At 34.9% G+C, this 17,580-nt stretch overlaps 1 protein-coding gene across 5 annotated transcripts; it reads right to left on the minus strand.

The window, feature by feature from the left end:
• Positions 1 to 2,165: 2,165 nt before the first annotated feature.
• Positions 2,166 to 13,834, minus strand: LOC114396509 (cyclin-C1-2-like). Of its 5 annotated transcripts, none has more exons than XM_028358521.1 (10): positions 13,616 to 13,834; positions 12,717 to 12,815; positions 12,511 to 12,617; positions 12,013 to 12,052; positions 10,710 to 10,754; positions 10,353 to 10,471; positions 10,097 to 10,211; positions 9,538 to 9,588; positions 4,259 to 4,406; positions 2,166 to 2,591 (listed from the first exon to the last, which is right to left on the minus strand). In XM_028358521.1, exons 2-10 carry the CDS (start codon positions 12,746 to 12,748, stop codon positions 2,487 to 2,489), a joined length of 762 nt encoding a protein of 253 aa, XP_028214322.1. In that variant the 5' UTR covers positions 12,749 to 12,815; positions 13,616 to 13,834; the 3' UTR covers positions 2,166 to 2,486. The 5 variants fall into 5 exon arrangements, 3 of the variants coding, with proteins under 3 accessions (XP_028214322.1, XP_028214323.1, XP_028214324.1); XM_028358522.1 differs by lacking the exon at positions 13,616 to 13,834 and adding an exon at positions 12,888 to 12,984; XM_028358523.1 differs by lacking the exon at positions 2,166 to 2,591 and adding an exon at positions 3,392 to 4,107.
• Between the last annotated feature and the right edge of the window lie 3,746 nt (positions 13,835 to 17,580).

A 17,580-nucleotide genomic window follows, 5' to 3' on the forward strand; every position in this document is an offset into this window, starting at 1 on the left:
AACTCTCGGCTTTGGGAAGAAACGAACACGTCCCTAGCTACTATAATATTATTGGCATTACATGATTTCTCCCAATGGTCTCAAGTTCAACGCACAACACTTCCTCGAAGCACATCTACCACGAGACAACTTACAACAAAGACCCCTCCCCATCACAACCACCTGAAATGTAACCTTGATGGTCATTTTCCAAGAATCAAATTCTTTTGGTACAGGCTTTTGTTTAAGAGACTCGAATGGAAGTTTCCTCAAAGCTCAAACAATTACCGCAACTGGATCAGCCTCTCCTAAGGAAGCTGAAGCACGGGCTTTCTCAAATGGTATCTCGTGGATTCGTTTGATCAATATCCAAAACGTGATCTTTGATGTTGATTCTAAACAAGTTGCTGACTCTTTTAATCACTTCTCCAAAGGAAACTCAGACTTTAATCTCATCATGTCTAAGTGTAGATATGATTTTTCTTTTTTCTTGAACTCTAGGGTAGGTTTTATACAGAGACAAATCAACCGAGTGACCCATAATCTTGCCAAAGCTTCAAGATTCTACGCTAGCTCTCATAACTTTGATTATATCCCTAATGAAATGATATAACTATCTCTTCTTTCAAAAAGAAAATTAGGGTGAAATAATCTATTTATTTAAAGTTAAATAAAATGCTATTACATTTGAAAATATTTCTAGATATACTACTTGTTGCAATTTTATTCTCTCTATTTTTTTAATCCACAATTTTGAATTCCTATTAAAAATAAAGATTTTAATCTCAATTTTCAAAAATCAAGAACTTTGGTCCTACCGTCCAATTTAATGCTATGACCGTTTTTCAACTGGCACAATTTATCTTACATGACATTTGATTATGACATTTGATTATTAATTTTTTAGTTTATTTTTCAGTGATTGTGATTTTTTAAATGAAAAGTATATATATATATATAATTGTTATACTAACACGTCATCTAAGATACGATCTTAATAACCTAACAGTTAGTGCACTGATTTGATTTAAACCATAAGATCAAATTTCTTGATTTTTTAAAACTGAAAATAAATATTTGTATTTTTTAATAAAAAGATCATAATTATAACTTGAAAAAAATAGAGACGGAGATTATATTTTAGCCTAAAGTTTAACACAGCACAAAGAAGTTAAATATTGAAACATGACATTTGAACCATCAAAGTATACATCGTATATAAAAGTTGAAGGGAGATGCAACACTGGCTTTGTTAATTGCCATTAGGCTTTTATTCGACTTAATAAATATTTTTGCTCGAGTTAAAAGTTCTTGATTTTGAATTTTTTTTAAACTTTTCATCGATTTTTTTTTCTTAGTTGGTTTTGGTGGAATGAATTGATCACACACGTGACGAGTTCATTAACTTTTTTGGATAATCCAACTAGACTGTTTTATTTTTCATCCTTTCTTTTTTTTTAATTGTTAAAACTATGCAAATGCGAAGTAATGTATAAGAAAGTATGCTTAGATAGTTTTATTCACCACACCATAAAATAATGATATAGGAGTAAAAAAATAGTATAGTATACACTTGCAAGATTTACAAAATGTGAAAATATCTAATAAGGCCACGTTATGTAGGGTAAATCGTTCCCTTCTAGCGTGAGCCACGACCTACTACGCATGCAGGCCAGGTATGTTAATTTGTTTTATTTTTTTATTTTACCAACACATGCAGGTATGATTCTTGCAAGATTAATTGGAAATATATGATAAGTTTAAGATATAAAATGATTTGAATACTTCATAAGTTGAAGAATTCTGTAAGACACGATAAATTCAAAAAAGGAAAAGAAATATATGATTTAAAACAATTTAACCAGTTTAATTTGTGAAACTTAAAAAAAGCGAAAACTTAAAATTTTAAATACATGAAAAACTGGCAAACTTAAATGTAGAAATTATAATTGACTTACGTAAAAAAGCTTTATCAAATTAAAATTACTAATTAATTATAATAAATAGACTAAAAGTGCAATCAAACCAAACATAAAGTATGAAAATTGAAAAGTATATAAAAATAATTAAATGCTTTAGCCATATTTTGGCTAACTTGTATTCAACGGGGAAAAGTGTACCTTGCATTTGTCTTACAGAGGAATTAATACCCATAGAACAATTATAAATTGTTTCATCACACTAAATAATGGTAAAAAAACTGTAGACTAGTAATCAGAAAAAAAATTGTAGACAGTTTAGTACAACGATTTATGACAATAAATAGATAAAAAAAAAACAAGATTCTATCATCGAGAATCACCTTTTTCATTATCCTTATGCTCTTAATAGGACACTTTGAATTGACCCCAATATTATGTGCCCTTTCGGATACATTTAGATAGCGTTCTACTGTAAAAAATGTCATTGACAAAAATCATAAAGTGACCGAGAAAAATTATTCAGACCAGCCACAATAGCATTAACTTCATTCCACATATTCAGCATTGACTCATCTACAGTCATTTCTAGGGTCTCAAGCTCAACTTCTGGAGAGCAGAATTGATTCTCTCATCAGTGAACATTCTATTGCTTTCATAAAAATCAAGTATCTCCATTGATATGTTTTTAACCTGTCAAAAGAACATAAACAATTATTTAAAAGAGATATTTTTCTTTACCACTCACATGAGTAGAACTCTAGTCTAGTGCAAGTTCAGGACTTTTGCAACAAAGTGATTTTAAACTGGTGAGGCAGCAAAATCACTAGTGCATTTTGGACCTCTATCAAAAAATACTTCCTCTAAAGAGTTATACTGACTTAGTATTTGGTATAGCACGTAAAGTAGCACAACTTACTTTAATCAGTGCTCACTGCTCAGTCATTTCCCCATAAAGTATCTAATAAATTCTAATAGCATTTCTCCAGAACATATATGAAACATAACAAAGCACATCCTGTTTTGAGTAGTTCACAAACATCAAAATGTTTTCCGCTCATATTTGGTTAATAGTTGATCTCTATGACATGAAGTTCATGTAACATGACATTGGAACTGCGTTACTGTCCTAATACTGTACAATACAATGATAAGCTCGCTCTTTTATGGAGATGGGATTTCAAGCTGAAATGGCAGAGTTACAACGTGGTTCCAATACAACTCTATGACATGAAGTTCATGTAACATGACATTGGAACTGTGTTACTGTCCTAATACTGTACAATACAATGATAAGCTCGCTCTTCTATGGAGATGGGATTTCAAGCTGAAATGGCAGAGTTACAACGTGGTTTGTATTGTTGAATATGCAGACCCTCTTTTGACTGCCTCTCAATCAATTGGTTAAAGGTGAAGGTTATTAACTAATTTATTAACTAATTTTTTAGTTAATCTATTCATGATTGTATAGGAATAGGACAAATAATATGGGATTATTTGGCTTTAACACAAGCCAGTGGTTTTACCAAGGGGCATTAAACATAAAGGCTGTGCATGTAACTTTACAAGACATCCTCAGATCTCATTTAGTTTGGGTCTTTCGAGAATGAGAGATGTATCACAATAGAGATTTAGGCAGTGAGGTGTGTGCCTTTAAGAAAAATATTTCAGATACTATTGTGAGATCCCACAATTATGGGATATAATGATGGGAGGTACTTTCGGTGTATTTCAGATTGTGGAATTAAGCAACTCATTTCCTTTTCGTTTTTTAGATATAAAATGGAACTAAACCACATGTGTATTCTTTGTTTCTACATTTAGCAAACTTATTTACCATCTTCACCTAAAGCCAAACCGTGTAAATTTGTGATAGGTCCTTAAAGATCAAGACAGAGAATTGAGAGAAAGAAAGAGAAATGAGGGAGAAGTGTATCAGAGAAAATTCTATTATTCTGTTCTGCCAAGGGAAAACCCCTTCTCCGACAGTGAAATCAGTTTATAGTTATTACAATTCCCAAGAATGACCCCCTTATTCAATTAACAATGATATTTATAAGCCCCTCTCCTCTTAACTCCCTAACTGTCAAACAGACCTCTCTAACTACTTATTTTACTATCTGGGCTTCCCAGTAATAAGTCGCCCATTACATCTTGTCCGTTCCTTTGCCTCCTCGAATAGACCTTTAGTATTGAAACCTCTTGGTTCCTAACAATTTTTCTCATTTTATGATTATTGTCAAATTTAACAAGAAATTCTGAAAGAAGTAAATGGGAAAAAAAAAAGAGAAAGTAACAGGCTAAGATACCTAATTGAAGATATAACAAACAAGTGCTTAGAAATACAGTGGAATACTCACCACGTTCATATCAACGCGAAGTTCTTCAAACCAAGCAGTGGTGTCTTTCTCCCTGAGCACACTAGCAATGTATATGCAAGCTAAAGCAATCAAATGCGGAGGATGTACAAGAATTAGGTCCATCTTGTATGTGTCATTTACAAACCCCCTGACAGCATGATTCATGTTCTTTCTCACAATTCATCCAACAAAACTACTAATATATAGAAGTTGTAATTCCAACAATATTAGCAAGATAGCTGCTAGCTCAACAGAAAATCATAGTTAATAGTGATGCGAAAAAAAATGAAGTTTCTAAATAAATAGATTCAGCTACCTACATCACTGATGCAACTTTCTTGAAGGATACTTCACATTCAAAAGCAAATGAGAGAAGACTCTAACATAGCAACAGTAAAGTTGAAACAGTTCCCAAGCTCCTAGGAATGAAACAGTTATGTCTTCCATAATTAGACATGTCAGAAACAATGAATCATCATCTATTATCATTGTTATAGTGACTATATGCATTAAATGATAAACAAGTAATTAATCTGAGCTTTGAAGCTCTTGACCAAAGAAAGGATAAACATAGTGCCCATAGTCAGGAATACTGAAAGTCTGAAACTTTTTCTGATAAGCATATGCATAAGCCACACATCACCAAGGTGTACACCCGCAAACAACGAGCAAGAGAAGCAATAACCATGGACCACCAGCAGCAGGATGCACAACACCCAAGGGGTGCAAACCACCCAATAGTAACGACCCACCCAAAGGGTGTAAACCACCCAATAGTTACGATTCACCAAAGGGTGGAAGGTCAAAAGATGTGAATCAGGGGGACATGACCATTGGAAACAATCACAACCATTCATAATAGTTGTGTCCATTAGATGTAGCATAAATAGAAGTAAACCAGAATGGGAAAGTCATTCTGGAATTAGGAAGAATCTGAATTGTAGAGAGACAGGCTCTCGAAAACCTGTATAATACAATATCTCTAATTATCTATAAAAATTTATGTTTCATCTTTTCAAATCTGTTCCATTTTGATCTGTTCCTATCAATTTGGTATCAGAGCACCGATCCGATGCTTGTTTCCAACAATGGTGACAACTTGATCTAATTCTGAAAATCCAGACACAATTAAGAGAATTTTGGAGATGCTAATAGAGGACCGACAACAACAACTTGAAACACGTTTTGCGCGCTTAAAAGCCATGATGGAAAATTTGTTCAAGCATCCAAATGATGGCACACCCAAAGGTTCCACCAATAAAGAAGAGACACCCAAAAACCACACCGGCGAAGGAAAAACAGAACGATGGAGAAAATTGGAAATCCCCATATATGATGGGGAATCAGATGCTTATAGTTGGATAAATAAATTGGAACGCTTCTTTCAAATGAGAGATATACTGGAAGAGAAAATTCAAGCAGTTATGGTGGTGCTAGATGGAAAGGCGCTATCTGGGTTCCAATGGTGGGAAACTTGCAATTCTGATATTGGATGGGGCAATTTCAAAGTTGTCATTCTTGAAAGATTCCCAACTTCAGCCACTCTCAACCTTTTTGCCACCCTCCTTGCACTTAAACCAGAAGAAACGGTGGAAGAGTACGTTGAGCAATTCGAAAGGTCCGCTGGAGGTGTATCCGCAAATCCTCAGAATTTTTAAGCAATGACATTATGGCCTACGCCCAAGAATGTCACCGGCTTAAGGGGATTCTTAGGCCTTACTGGCTATTACAGGAGGTTTGTTCATAATTATGGAAAAATAACAAGGCCATTGACCAACATGTTGAAGAAAAATGCCTTCCAATGGAATCCAGAGGCGCAAACTGCCTTCGAACAACTTAAGCAAGCCATGACCAGTTTGCCTACATTAGCAGTACCTAACTTTTCAAAGCCTTTTGTGGTTGAAACTGATGCTTGTGGATCTGGATTAGGAGCGGTTCTAATGCAAGAAGGAAGGCCCCTAGCCTTTTGGAGCACTACCATATCCGAAAGAAACCAAAGGAAATCGGTGTATTATCGCGAATTGATGGCAGTCGTGAAAACGGTCCAAAAATGGCGACACTACTTGCTGGGAAACCATTTTATTATCAAAACTGACCAAAAAAGTTTGAAATTTTTGACAGAACAGAGGATGCTCAATGAGGAACAATACAAATGTATTTCCAAATTGGCAAAATATGATTTTGAAATACAGTACAAGCCAGGAAAGGAAAATTCTGCCGCCGATGCCCTTTCCAGGAGAAGTTCCTATTGTGCCATGGCAGTCTTACAAATTCATGATTTCGAGGAATGGACAGAAGAGATCAAACAAGATGATAAGTTATAGAAAATCATGCAAGACCTGATTATTGATCCCGCATCTCATATGGGCTATACTTTGAGGGATCAGAAGTTATTTTACAAGGAGAAATTGGTGCTATCCGAATCTTCCTCCCGGATTCCAATCTTTTTAAAAGAATTTCATTCATCATCAATAGGAGGACATTCAGGATTGCTACAGCCATTACCCATTCCTACTCAAGTATGGACAGATATTTCTATGGATTTTATTGGTGGACTGCCCAAATCCAAGGAGAAGGATACAATCCTGGTGGTGGTTGACCGACTCACTAAATATGCCCACTTCATACCATTAGGACATCCCTTCACCACTACCGAAGTAGTCGCAGTTTTTCTACAGGAAATTGTAAGATTGCTTGGATTTTTGTCTTCCATTGTTTTAGATCGTGACCCTTTGTTTTCAAGCAACTTCTGGAAAGCCCGTTTTAAAGCAGCAGGTACACAGCTTAAGTTCAGTTCAGCATATCATCCCCAAACTGAAGGATAGACAGAAGTTGTCAACCATTGCGTGGAAGTTTATTTATGGTGCTTAACTGGGACAAAGCCTAAGAAATGGGCCTCTCGTCCTCCATGGGAAGAATTCTGGTTTAACACCAATTATAACGCTTCAAGCAAGATGTCTCCTTTCCAAGTTTTGTATGGAAATGATCCCCCTCACATTCTCAAGGGATCCACCATTCCTTCCCGCCTTGAAGAAGTCAATAAACTAACAATTGCTCAGAATGAATTATTGGCTACTCTAAGAAAATTTGTTGAAGTCTCAAGATATCATGCGAGCAAATGCCAACAAACGCCGCCGGGACATAGAATATGTAGTCGGTAATTGGGTGTTCTTGAAGATGCAACCTTACAGGACAAGATCCTTGGCTAAAAGGATTAATGAAAAACTCTTCCCTCAGTTTTATGATCCTTTCCAGGTATTAAACAAGGTGGGTGTTGTTGCTTACAAGTTGGATCTTCCATCTCACAGTAAAATTCATCCAGTCTTCCATGTCTCTCTCCTCAAGAAAGCCATTGGTGACTCGTTTCAGTCCCAACCTTTACTACCTTCGTTATCTGAAGATCAGGAATTACAAGCTTATCCAGATTCTGTTTTAGATATTTGTGAATTACAACCTGGCAACGTGGAAGTTTTAATTCAATGGCAAAATCTCCCTCCCAATGAAAATAGTAGGGAATTTGTGACTAAATCCCAAGAGGTTTTTCTGACTTATCACCTTGAGGACAAGGTGAGTCTTTTAGGCAGGGGTATTGATAAGCATAAGCATAAGCCACACATCACCAAGGTGTACACCCACAAACAACGAGCAAGAGAAGCAATAACCATGGACCACTACCAGCAAGACGCACAACACCCAAGGGGTGCAAACCACCCAACAATTATGATCCACCCAAAGGGTGTAAACCACCCAATAGTTACGATTCACCCAAAGGGTGGAAGGTCAAAAGATGTGAATCAGGGGGACATGACCATTGGGAACAATCACAACCAATCAAGGGGACATGACCATTGGGAACAGTCACAACCAATCAAGGGGTCATGACCCTTGGGAACAGTCACGACCAACCGTTATGATCCACCCAAGGGGTGCAAGGTCAGGAGATGCGAACCAAGGGGACATGACCCTTGGGAACAGTCACGACCAACCGTTATGATCTGTCCAAGGGGTGCAAGGTCAGGAGATGTGAATCAAGGGGGCATGACCCTTGGGAACAATCACAACCATTTAGAATAGTTGTGTCCATTAGATGTAGTATAAATAGAAGTAAACCAGAATGGGAAAGTCATTCTGGAATTAGGAAGAATCTAAATTGTGGAGAGACAGGCTCTCGAAAACTTGTGTAATACAATATCTCAATTATCTATAAAAATTTATGTTTCATCTTTTCAAATCTGTTCCATTTTGATTTGTTCCTATCATCTTCCATTTCAGGTACCATAAAAAGGTGTTTTAAGCAAACATATTTTGCAATGGCTTCTATTGTCTTCATTTTATATGACTTTGCACCGAAAGCTAAGTTTAATTTATTCACTAAATGCACTTCATGATGTCATGAAAATGAACTACATATACACTCAACAAAAAAAAAAAAAAAACAACAACTGTTTCATCTCCATACATTGGTATCCCAAGGACAAATCTTATGTTTTCTCTAGTATCTAAACAGATATATAAAATATATATTTATCAGAGTCACTCTGTTTAAATTTCATAAAGGTTATCAAAAAGGATCTCGAAATTAATGGTTTGGATAGAAGTATGGTACTTGATAGAACATTATGGCGGAAGTTGATCCATGTAGCCGACCCCACCTAGTGGGATAAGGCGTTGTTGTTGTTGTTGTATACACAACTTAATAAAATTTTGGCAAAAAGGGATGATACTGACCAACAGTTTTTCTTCAGCCTTTTTTTAAGAAAATGCCATGATTTATATGCAAACAAATGACAATTATGTGACATGCGAAGAATCAACATGAAACACTTAGTTGATGTCAGTGGAAGGGGTAGTGCTTGAGTATGATAAAGGAAATGAGCTAACCATATAGGGTAACCAAAGACATTCTATAATAACTTAAATGGGGACAAGTACAAGTCTCACCTCCCTGCTTACAAGCTTACAAAACCAGACAAACACAATATCCTATACTGTGTTTTTTCCTCTTTTCCTTAAAGAAAATAATTCCTCAAGAGATAAAGGAAGTGCAAAGATGCTGGTGTTGGTTCCTGGTCCTCCAACTAAGCTAATTTTATCTTAATTTCCTTCCAATAAGAGAAATTCTAATGCAAGTGTCCAAGGCATTTTCTTTATTTCAAATTACGTTAAGCGTATAATAAAGGAAGGACAAGGAGATAAAGTGGGAATTATAAAATAAGAACAAAAGAAAGGAAAACCTATTTAGAAACTTGTTTCATCTGTTCAAAAGGAAGGACTCTTACCAAGTTAGTTGAGTCATGTTTAGATCATTCAGACCTGCATCCTGAAGCAACCTGGAGAATTATCATTATAATGACTGTGAGAAATTATAAATGAATATAATCTAAATGGCAAGAATGTTGACCAGTTCTTCCATCACCAACATTTAACTTAGACAGGATCCAATTAGCTAAAATGCCCATCATTGTATTTGTTTGACTTGCTTGCTGACAGTAATGTGAAGACTGAGAAATAAAGGAACAATGAATACTTGTCCATTTTTGTTGTTAGTCACATGTTTACGAGTTTGTTTGTATATCTTATTACCTTTTGATTAGCTCAATATGTTATTTAGAAAGAAAAAGCAAATCGGATTCCTAAACTAGGTGATTCAGTTTTTATTCTGTCTTTAATTTCTCTTTTGCGTGATTAGATAGATCGAAGCTGTGTGGGAAATACCCTTAAAATTGCAAGCTTTCTGCCCCAGAAAAGTATGAACAAATAAAATTGTTTTTTTATAATTTGAACACTCTTGTGTGCAAAAACTGAACAGTGAACAACCAATCTTTATTAAACACTTACGGAGATAGTGAACGGTATGGATGGTATACAACCAGGTAATAATTAAGCGCTTCTAAAATCTTCATTTCCATTTCAAGTATGTCCTTGATTTCATATCTATACTTGTCATCAGTGTCTGCATACAAAATCACTGTGCTTTCAGCATAGAAAGGAAATATAATAGCATGAGACAACTTCAGAAACAAATTATTCACTTTTACGATCAGAAGTTAACATGAAGCAAAATAAGACAAATTTATAAGCTAACACAGCTTACATAATTTTTTAATGTAAAATACAAGAAGCCGAGCCTGCACTGTGCTTTCTTCTGCTTTTGATGCCAGGTACAAGCATGTTGGAGCTACCAAACGTGGATCATATTCAGTCATACTCTTCCTTCAAATGAAAAAATGAAGATAGTCATCAGTTGACACTTGTTAAGGAAGTTTATTAGGCATATACTACAACTTCCAGGGTCAGAAGAAGATAGTATTATGAATAAGACAACAGCCTGGACATTCAGACAAGACAAGCACATAAATTCAACTTTCATTTAAAAAAAAAAAAACAGAATCAACAATTTCAGGATCAACTTCTTCCCAACACTAGAGGTTTACAAGTTCACGACACATACCTGGTGTAAACACGCCTCATGTATGTAATTGCTGTGGCCACAACCCTGAAAGATTGACAAACATATTTAGAAATGATTATGGCATTTAACACAAAATAAATGGCAAAAGAGGTTAAAGTTTTGACAAAATGATGAAAATTTTCTTATCATTCTTGACCACAAAAATTTAGGACAGACTTAACACTTTGCAAATACATTGAGATAGATAAGTGGTATCACTAATGGTTGAGTTGGCTCCTAATTTAAATCTTTTACATGTTCATCACACTTATTGATGGGGAAAGATAAGGAAGCATTATTACTTACGGCAATATGGGTATAGTTCCTTTTCATATAAAAATGATCATCATTAAAAGTCTAGTATGTTCCATCCCAAATATATCAAATGAAATCAACAGAGATTTATGAAATTACAAATGTATTCCACACATCAATTATATGATATAATAACCCGATTTTACATAAATACACAACTTCCAATAAACAAAAATAATGCATAAATTAAACTAATAACTTTAAAAAGGAAATCCAACAACTACATTGTAAATTTACATGGCATAGCTATGCAGTCATAGTTATTATTCATGGTTTTGCAGAATCTCTAGAAATTGGTGTATAAGTACATGCATAAGCTAAACGTGACAAACAAGCCAGACATTTATACAAATAGCACCTTGTTCAGAAAGACAGATTAGGAGGCTTAGTTGTGACATAATGGCCTACTTATCCTAATTATTCAGCTTATTTTCAAAACTTCCTAATGTTGAAACTGTGTATACAAAATAATAGTACATCCCATGTCATACAATACAAGCTTGAAGGTCAAGTCTTGTTTATTGGGGAATCAAAATGCAGTCATATATTAAACATGCCAGACAGGTATATAAGTTTCACAAACAACTTAAATTTTCATATATTGGAATTTATGAAAAGTCTGTTAATTGGATAAATTTTAACGTTAGGAAAAATAAAGATTTATGAAAAGGAATAAAAGTGTGCTGAAAAAGGCAGGGAAAATAAGCAACATGGTTCATATACTTCATATTCTGTTTATCCACCGGGCGCCTTTGGCCTCAAGAAGTGTGGCAATTCCTTTCTTTTCCCTTCATGCATTGCGGACTACTCACAGTTTAAGCCAACAATATCAAACTAATATACAAATCTTTCTCTAGTAATTCAATTTATTTTTCATTTTATACCCCTCCTCCGATCCTTCCCACATTAAGATGCAGCATATTATAAACACAAATTTTTTAGATGAATTGTGCATATTTAAGAAATACTCAAGAAATTCAGTTCACACCTCTGCCTCACTTTTACTTGTTGAGCCAATTTCAAAATATCTGCACAAGCAAGAAAGGAACACAGAAATTCAGTGAAGATAAATAATAAGAATCAAACACTTCTATAGCAAACAAAAGATATCAAAAGTGATAGCCCTTATGATTTACTTTTATAAACATCGATTGCAAAATCTTAAAAACAAGAGCAAGAAAAAAAATTCCATAAAAGATATCATAAGAGCTAATAAGAGAGCAATGAATGATCAGTATAAGAATTTCCCTATTATCAAAAAAAAAAAAAGTATAGGAATTTTCCTTTGAAGCCAATCCCTAGCACACAAACCTAAGGATGTCAGTAGCAACTACAAATTCAGAACCTGACACCACATCAACAAGCATACAAATGATAGTTACAAGCAACAACCAAAAAAGCGCAAGGTTAGAGAACAAAGCAGTGGCATAAGGTGCATAAATACAAGTATGGTAGAGATTGAAAGAAGACATAACAAAGATCTTACAATTAGCCATGTGCATCTTAATAAGCTTAAAATCCTCCAGTGTGATACCCTTTTCCTTGTCAAGTGGATTCACCATATCCACATCTTCCTGATCCAGAAGATGCTTGCTGCAAGACCCATAACCCCATGAATCCCAAATAAGAACACAAATGCAAACGAAGAGAGAAAGAAGGATCCATGAAGGGGCAAAGAAAGATTAAGCATACTAATGAGATGATGTCCAGAAATTGGCAGCCATGTTTCTTCAGAGATCAGATAAACTCAGGCAAATAGGAAGCAGAAAACAGTGGACAAACACCGTGCAGCTGCAAAGTGAAGCAAAGCCATTTAGAAAAAATGAACCCCATTAAATATTGATCCAAATTTAAATGTTCTACCTTTTCTAATGATGGGAAATGTACGAAAATTGCAGAAAACATAAAGGATGAGAGCTAAATGAGATAAGCAATTGACGATGGGAGCAGAAAATACTCAACTGTGCAACGATAGCTCAAAGGATTAAGTATCAAATTTCAAAATCTTATATATGAAAATTCATCATAAAGGGCATAATAAAAAAATGTTAAAAAATACTAAATTGGGCAATACAAGAAAGTGGGTACAGCAAATCACAACTTAAAATCTTTATTAAACAAGAAAAGACTATAAATTTTGCATTAAATGAATAAACATAAAAGAGACAACATGGGGCTTATAAAAAACAGACAACGTAGGATTTCACTTCGGTATTGGTTGTGGAAAGAGACGGACATTTAAGAACGAAACATAAGAAAAGAGTTAGTGGATAAACCACCAGTCTTTGTTCCTAATTGATTTCACGTGTTCGGTTTCTCTTGGCAATTGTTAAATAAACTTCCACATTCACGTATTTTTGTTCTGAATCAAGTATGAAGTGGTTTTATTTCAGAATTTCCACTTTTTCACTCTCCACTACTCACATTAAACCCTTAATTCAAATTACACATTAACATACATCCCAAAAGTTCGAATCAAACCCTAACAATAGTGAATTTTGAACAAACAAGCATAATCCCTCGGTTCAATCGCACACTAATCTCAATAAATTCAATAATTCAAGAAAAACAAAGAAAGAAAGAAAGGTTACCGATTGAGTTCTTTGAAGAACGACGCCTTTATCGCTGGACTTGCGAGAAACCAAGACACTGGGTCTCAAGGTTTTCGAGGTGCCGTCGACGGTGCCGCGGAAAATTACGATGCTGCCACCATCGGAGGGATCAGAGATCGGAGACTGAGAGGAAAAGGGGCGCGACGGAGCTTATGGAGGGCGGCAGAAGTGGCGGTGAATTTGAAGAGTATGCACATAATGAATTTTCTCACATGATTTTTTATTATATTTGTATAATTAATTGGGATAAAATGACATTATTTTTCATGATTTACCCATAGGCATCATGAGGTATGTATAATTTGTCGATTTTATCATAAAGTAAATATTTGAGATAGAAATTAAATTATTTTCATGTTGTACCAGTAAAGCATGAATTTGAGTATGTAATTTAATTATTCTATCATAAGGTTTAATTTTTTCTTATTGAATTAGAAATTTAGCCGACAGACAATTTTTATGTCCCAAGATTCAATTTTCTAGTATGTTTACATTGGTAAAAGATACAATTAAGATTAGTATGCCTCAAATTTTGACATAAGCCTTTGAATTTTGCAGCTTCTTAGACCGTTAGTTTTTCTTATATTCAATGTGATATTCCCGAACTCAAAGGAGATAACTATAAGATATGAAAGGAGAGAATTCTTCTGCAATTGGGGTGGATGGACATAGAATATGCTATAAGGAAAGATGAACCACCTGTAATTACTTATGAAGGTAACTTAGCTGATGTTGTGCTATATGAGCAGTGGGAGCGATCCAACCGGCTCAGCATGATGTTCATTAAGACCAAAATCTTGACTGGGATACATGGTTCTGTTGACCAACATGAAAAGGTCCGAGATTTGCTTAAGGCCATTGATGACCAGTTCATCACTTCAGATAAGACTTTAGCAAGCACCCTGATCATGAAGTTCTCCTCTCTTTGGCTCACCAGTGTGAAAGGTGTGCATGAGTACATAATGACAATGCAAGATATTTCAGCTCAACTTAAGAAACTAGAGGTTGATATGTTTGAGTCCTTCCTGGTGCACTTCATTTTGAACACCTTTCCGCATGAATATGGGCCGTTTAAGATTTCCTACAACACATAAGGACAAACGGTCTATCAATGAATTAATGACCATGTGTGTTCAGGAAGAAGAAAGGCTTGACATGAAGATTGTGGAAGCAAAGCTTCATGATGAATCAACAATGATTCAAAGGTGTTTTGATGATAACAATAATGACAACAAAAGATGATGACAAAGGTGATGAACAAAAAGCTCAAAAGATCAAAGAACAACTCAAGTGAATCAAGAACAAGTCAAGAGTTCAAGAATCAAGAAGAATTCAAGACTCAAGAAGAAAGTCTACAATCAAGAATCAAGATTCAAGATTCAAGATCTCAAGAATCAAGATCAAGATTCAAGACTCAAGATTCAAGAATGAAGAAAAGACTCAATCAAGATAAGTATTAAAAAGTTTTTTCAAAACTTTGAATAGCACATGAGTTTTTGACAAAACTTTTACCAAAGAGTTTTTACTCTCTGGTAATCGATTACCATATTGTTGTAATCGATTACCAGTAGCAAAATGAGTTTGAAAAAGTTTTCAAACTGAATTTACAACGTTCCAAATATTTTCAAAAGGTTGTAATCGATTACAATGTTTTGGTAATCGATTACCAGTGTCCTTGAACGTTGAAATTCAAATTTAAAAATAAAGAGTCACATTGTTTCACTCAAAAGCTTTGTGTAATCGATTACACTTATTTGGTAATCGATTACCAGTGACTGTTTCTGAAAAATCAAAAGATGTAACTCTTCAAAAAGGTATTGACTTTTTCAAATGGGTTTTAAGTTTTTCTAAAAAGTTATAACTCTTCTGAATGGCCTTCTTGACCAGACATGAAGAGTCTATAAAAGCAAGGCTTTGTTTTGCATTTTGAATCAATCTTTCTAACAACAATCTTGAATACTTTTTCAATCAATTCTTTACAAGCCTTGAATCTCTTTGAACTTCCTTTTCTTCTTTACACCAAAAGCTTTCTGAAGTTTTCTGGTTTTCCAAACCTTGAAAACTTGTGCTATTCATCTTTTCATTCTCTTCTCCCTTTGCCAAAAAGAACTCGCCAAGGACTAACCGCCTGAATTCTTTTTGTGTCTCTCTTCTCTCTTTTCCAAAAGAACAAGGGACTAACCACCTGAATTCTTTTGTGTCTCCCTTCTCCCTTGTCAAAGAATTCAAAATGACACATTCTGAGAATTCTTTTGATTCTTCCCATTCCCTAATACAAAAGCGTTCTGAGAATTCTTTTGATTCTTCCCATTCCCCATGGGTGAGAGTGCATTGCTGACAACTGCCTATGGGAAGAACAAAGCAACTAAGTCTCAAGCTAATTAGAAGGGGAATGGTAAAATACCACCTCAAGCTGATATTAAGAAGGTGGCAAAGTGTTTCTTTTGCAAGAAGAAGGGACACATGAAGAAGAATTGTCCCGGATTCCAGAAATGGCTTGAGAAGAAAGGTAAATCAATCTCATTAGTATGTTATGAATCTAATATGGTTAGTGTTAATATTAACACCTGGTGGATTGATTCTTGATCTACTATCCATATTGCAAATTCTTTACAAGGTATGCAAAACCTAAGGAAACTAATGGGAAGTGAGCAAAGCATTTTATTAGGCAATAAGCTAGGCTCACTTGTGGAGGCCATTGGAACTTGCATTTTAACTTTAAGTAATGGCTTTATTTTAAAATTAGAAAGGACCTTTTATGTACCAAGTTTTTCTTGAAACTTGATTTATGTTTCTAGACTTGTACCTTTTGGATATTCCTTTAATTTTTAACGCACATCATTTGAGTTATTTTATAATTCTGAATGTGTTGGGAATGATATCTTGTCTGATGGTCTTTATCTTCTTGGTTTACAAAATTATGCCACTTATAGTTCAATGCATGTTCAAACTGGTATTAAAAGGTGTAATATTAATGAGAATTCCTCAATGTTATGGCACCGAAGATTAGGACATATCTCTATTGAGACGATAAAAAGGTTAGTGAAACATGGGATACTCAATACTCTAGTTTTGCTGACTTTAAAACTTGTGTGGACTGCATTAAGGGTAAGCAGACCAACATGTCTAAGAAAGGTGCTAACAGGAGTTCAAGTATATTAGAAATAATTCATATTGATATTTATTGTCCAAATATGGATGCACGTGATCAGAAATATTTTATCACCTACATAGATGATTATTCATGATATATAAATGTTTATTTGCTTCATAACAAAAATGAAGCATTGGATGTCTTCAAAGTCTTTAAGGCTGAAGTTGAGAACCAATGTGGCAAGCATATAAAAATAGTGAGATTAGATAGAGGTGGAGAATACTATGGCAGATACACTGAGAATGGACAAGCACCTGGTCCTTTTGCAAAGTTTCTTCAAGAACATGGGATTTTGCCCAATACACTATGCATGGTTCTCCAAATCAAAATGGTGTGGCAGAAAGAAGGAACCGAACATTATTGGACATGGTACGGAGTATGCTTAGCAACTCCAATCTTCCTAAATCCTTGTGGGCTAAAGCACTAAAGACGACATTGTATATATTAAATCGTGTTCCAACCAAGGTTGTCCCAAAGACACCTTTTGAGTTGTTTAAAGGTTGAAAACCGAGTTTGAAACATATGTGCGTTTAGGGTTGTCCTTCTGAGGTGAGAATATATAACCCACAAGAGAAGAAACTTGACCCGAGGACTATTAGTGGGTATTTCATTGGATATGCTGAAAGGTCTAAAGGTTATAGGTTTTATTGTCCATATCATATTACTAGGATTGTAGAATCAAGAAATGCCAAGTTTATTGAAAATGACTTGATCAGTGGGAGTGATCAATTGAGGGACTTAGGTTCTGAAATTGATTATATAGAGTCTCAACCGTCCACATCAAGTGAAA

The sequence above is a fragment of the Glycine soja genome, chromosome 18 (assembly GCF_004193775.1).
Source record: "Glycine soja cultivar W05 chromosome 18, ASM419377v2, whole genome shotgun sequence".
In the NCBI taxonomy this organism is placed as follows: Eukaryota; Viridiplantae; Streptophyta; class Magnoliopsida; order Fabales; family Fabaceae; genus Glycine; species Glycine soja.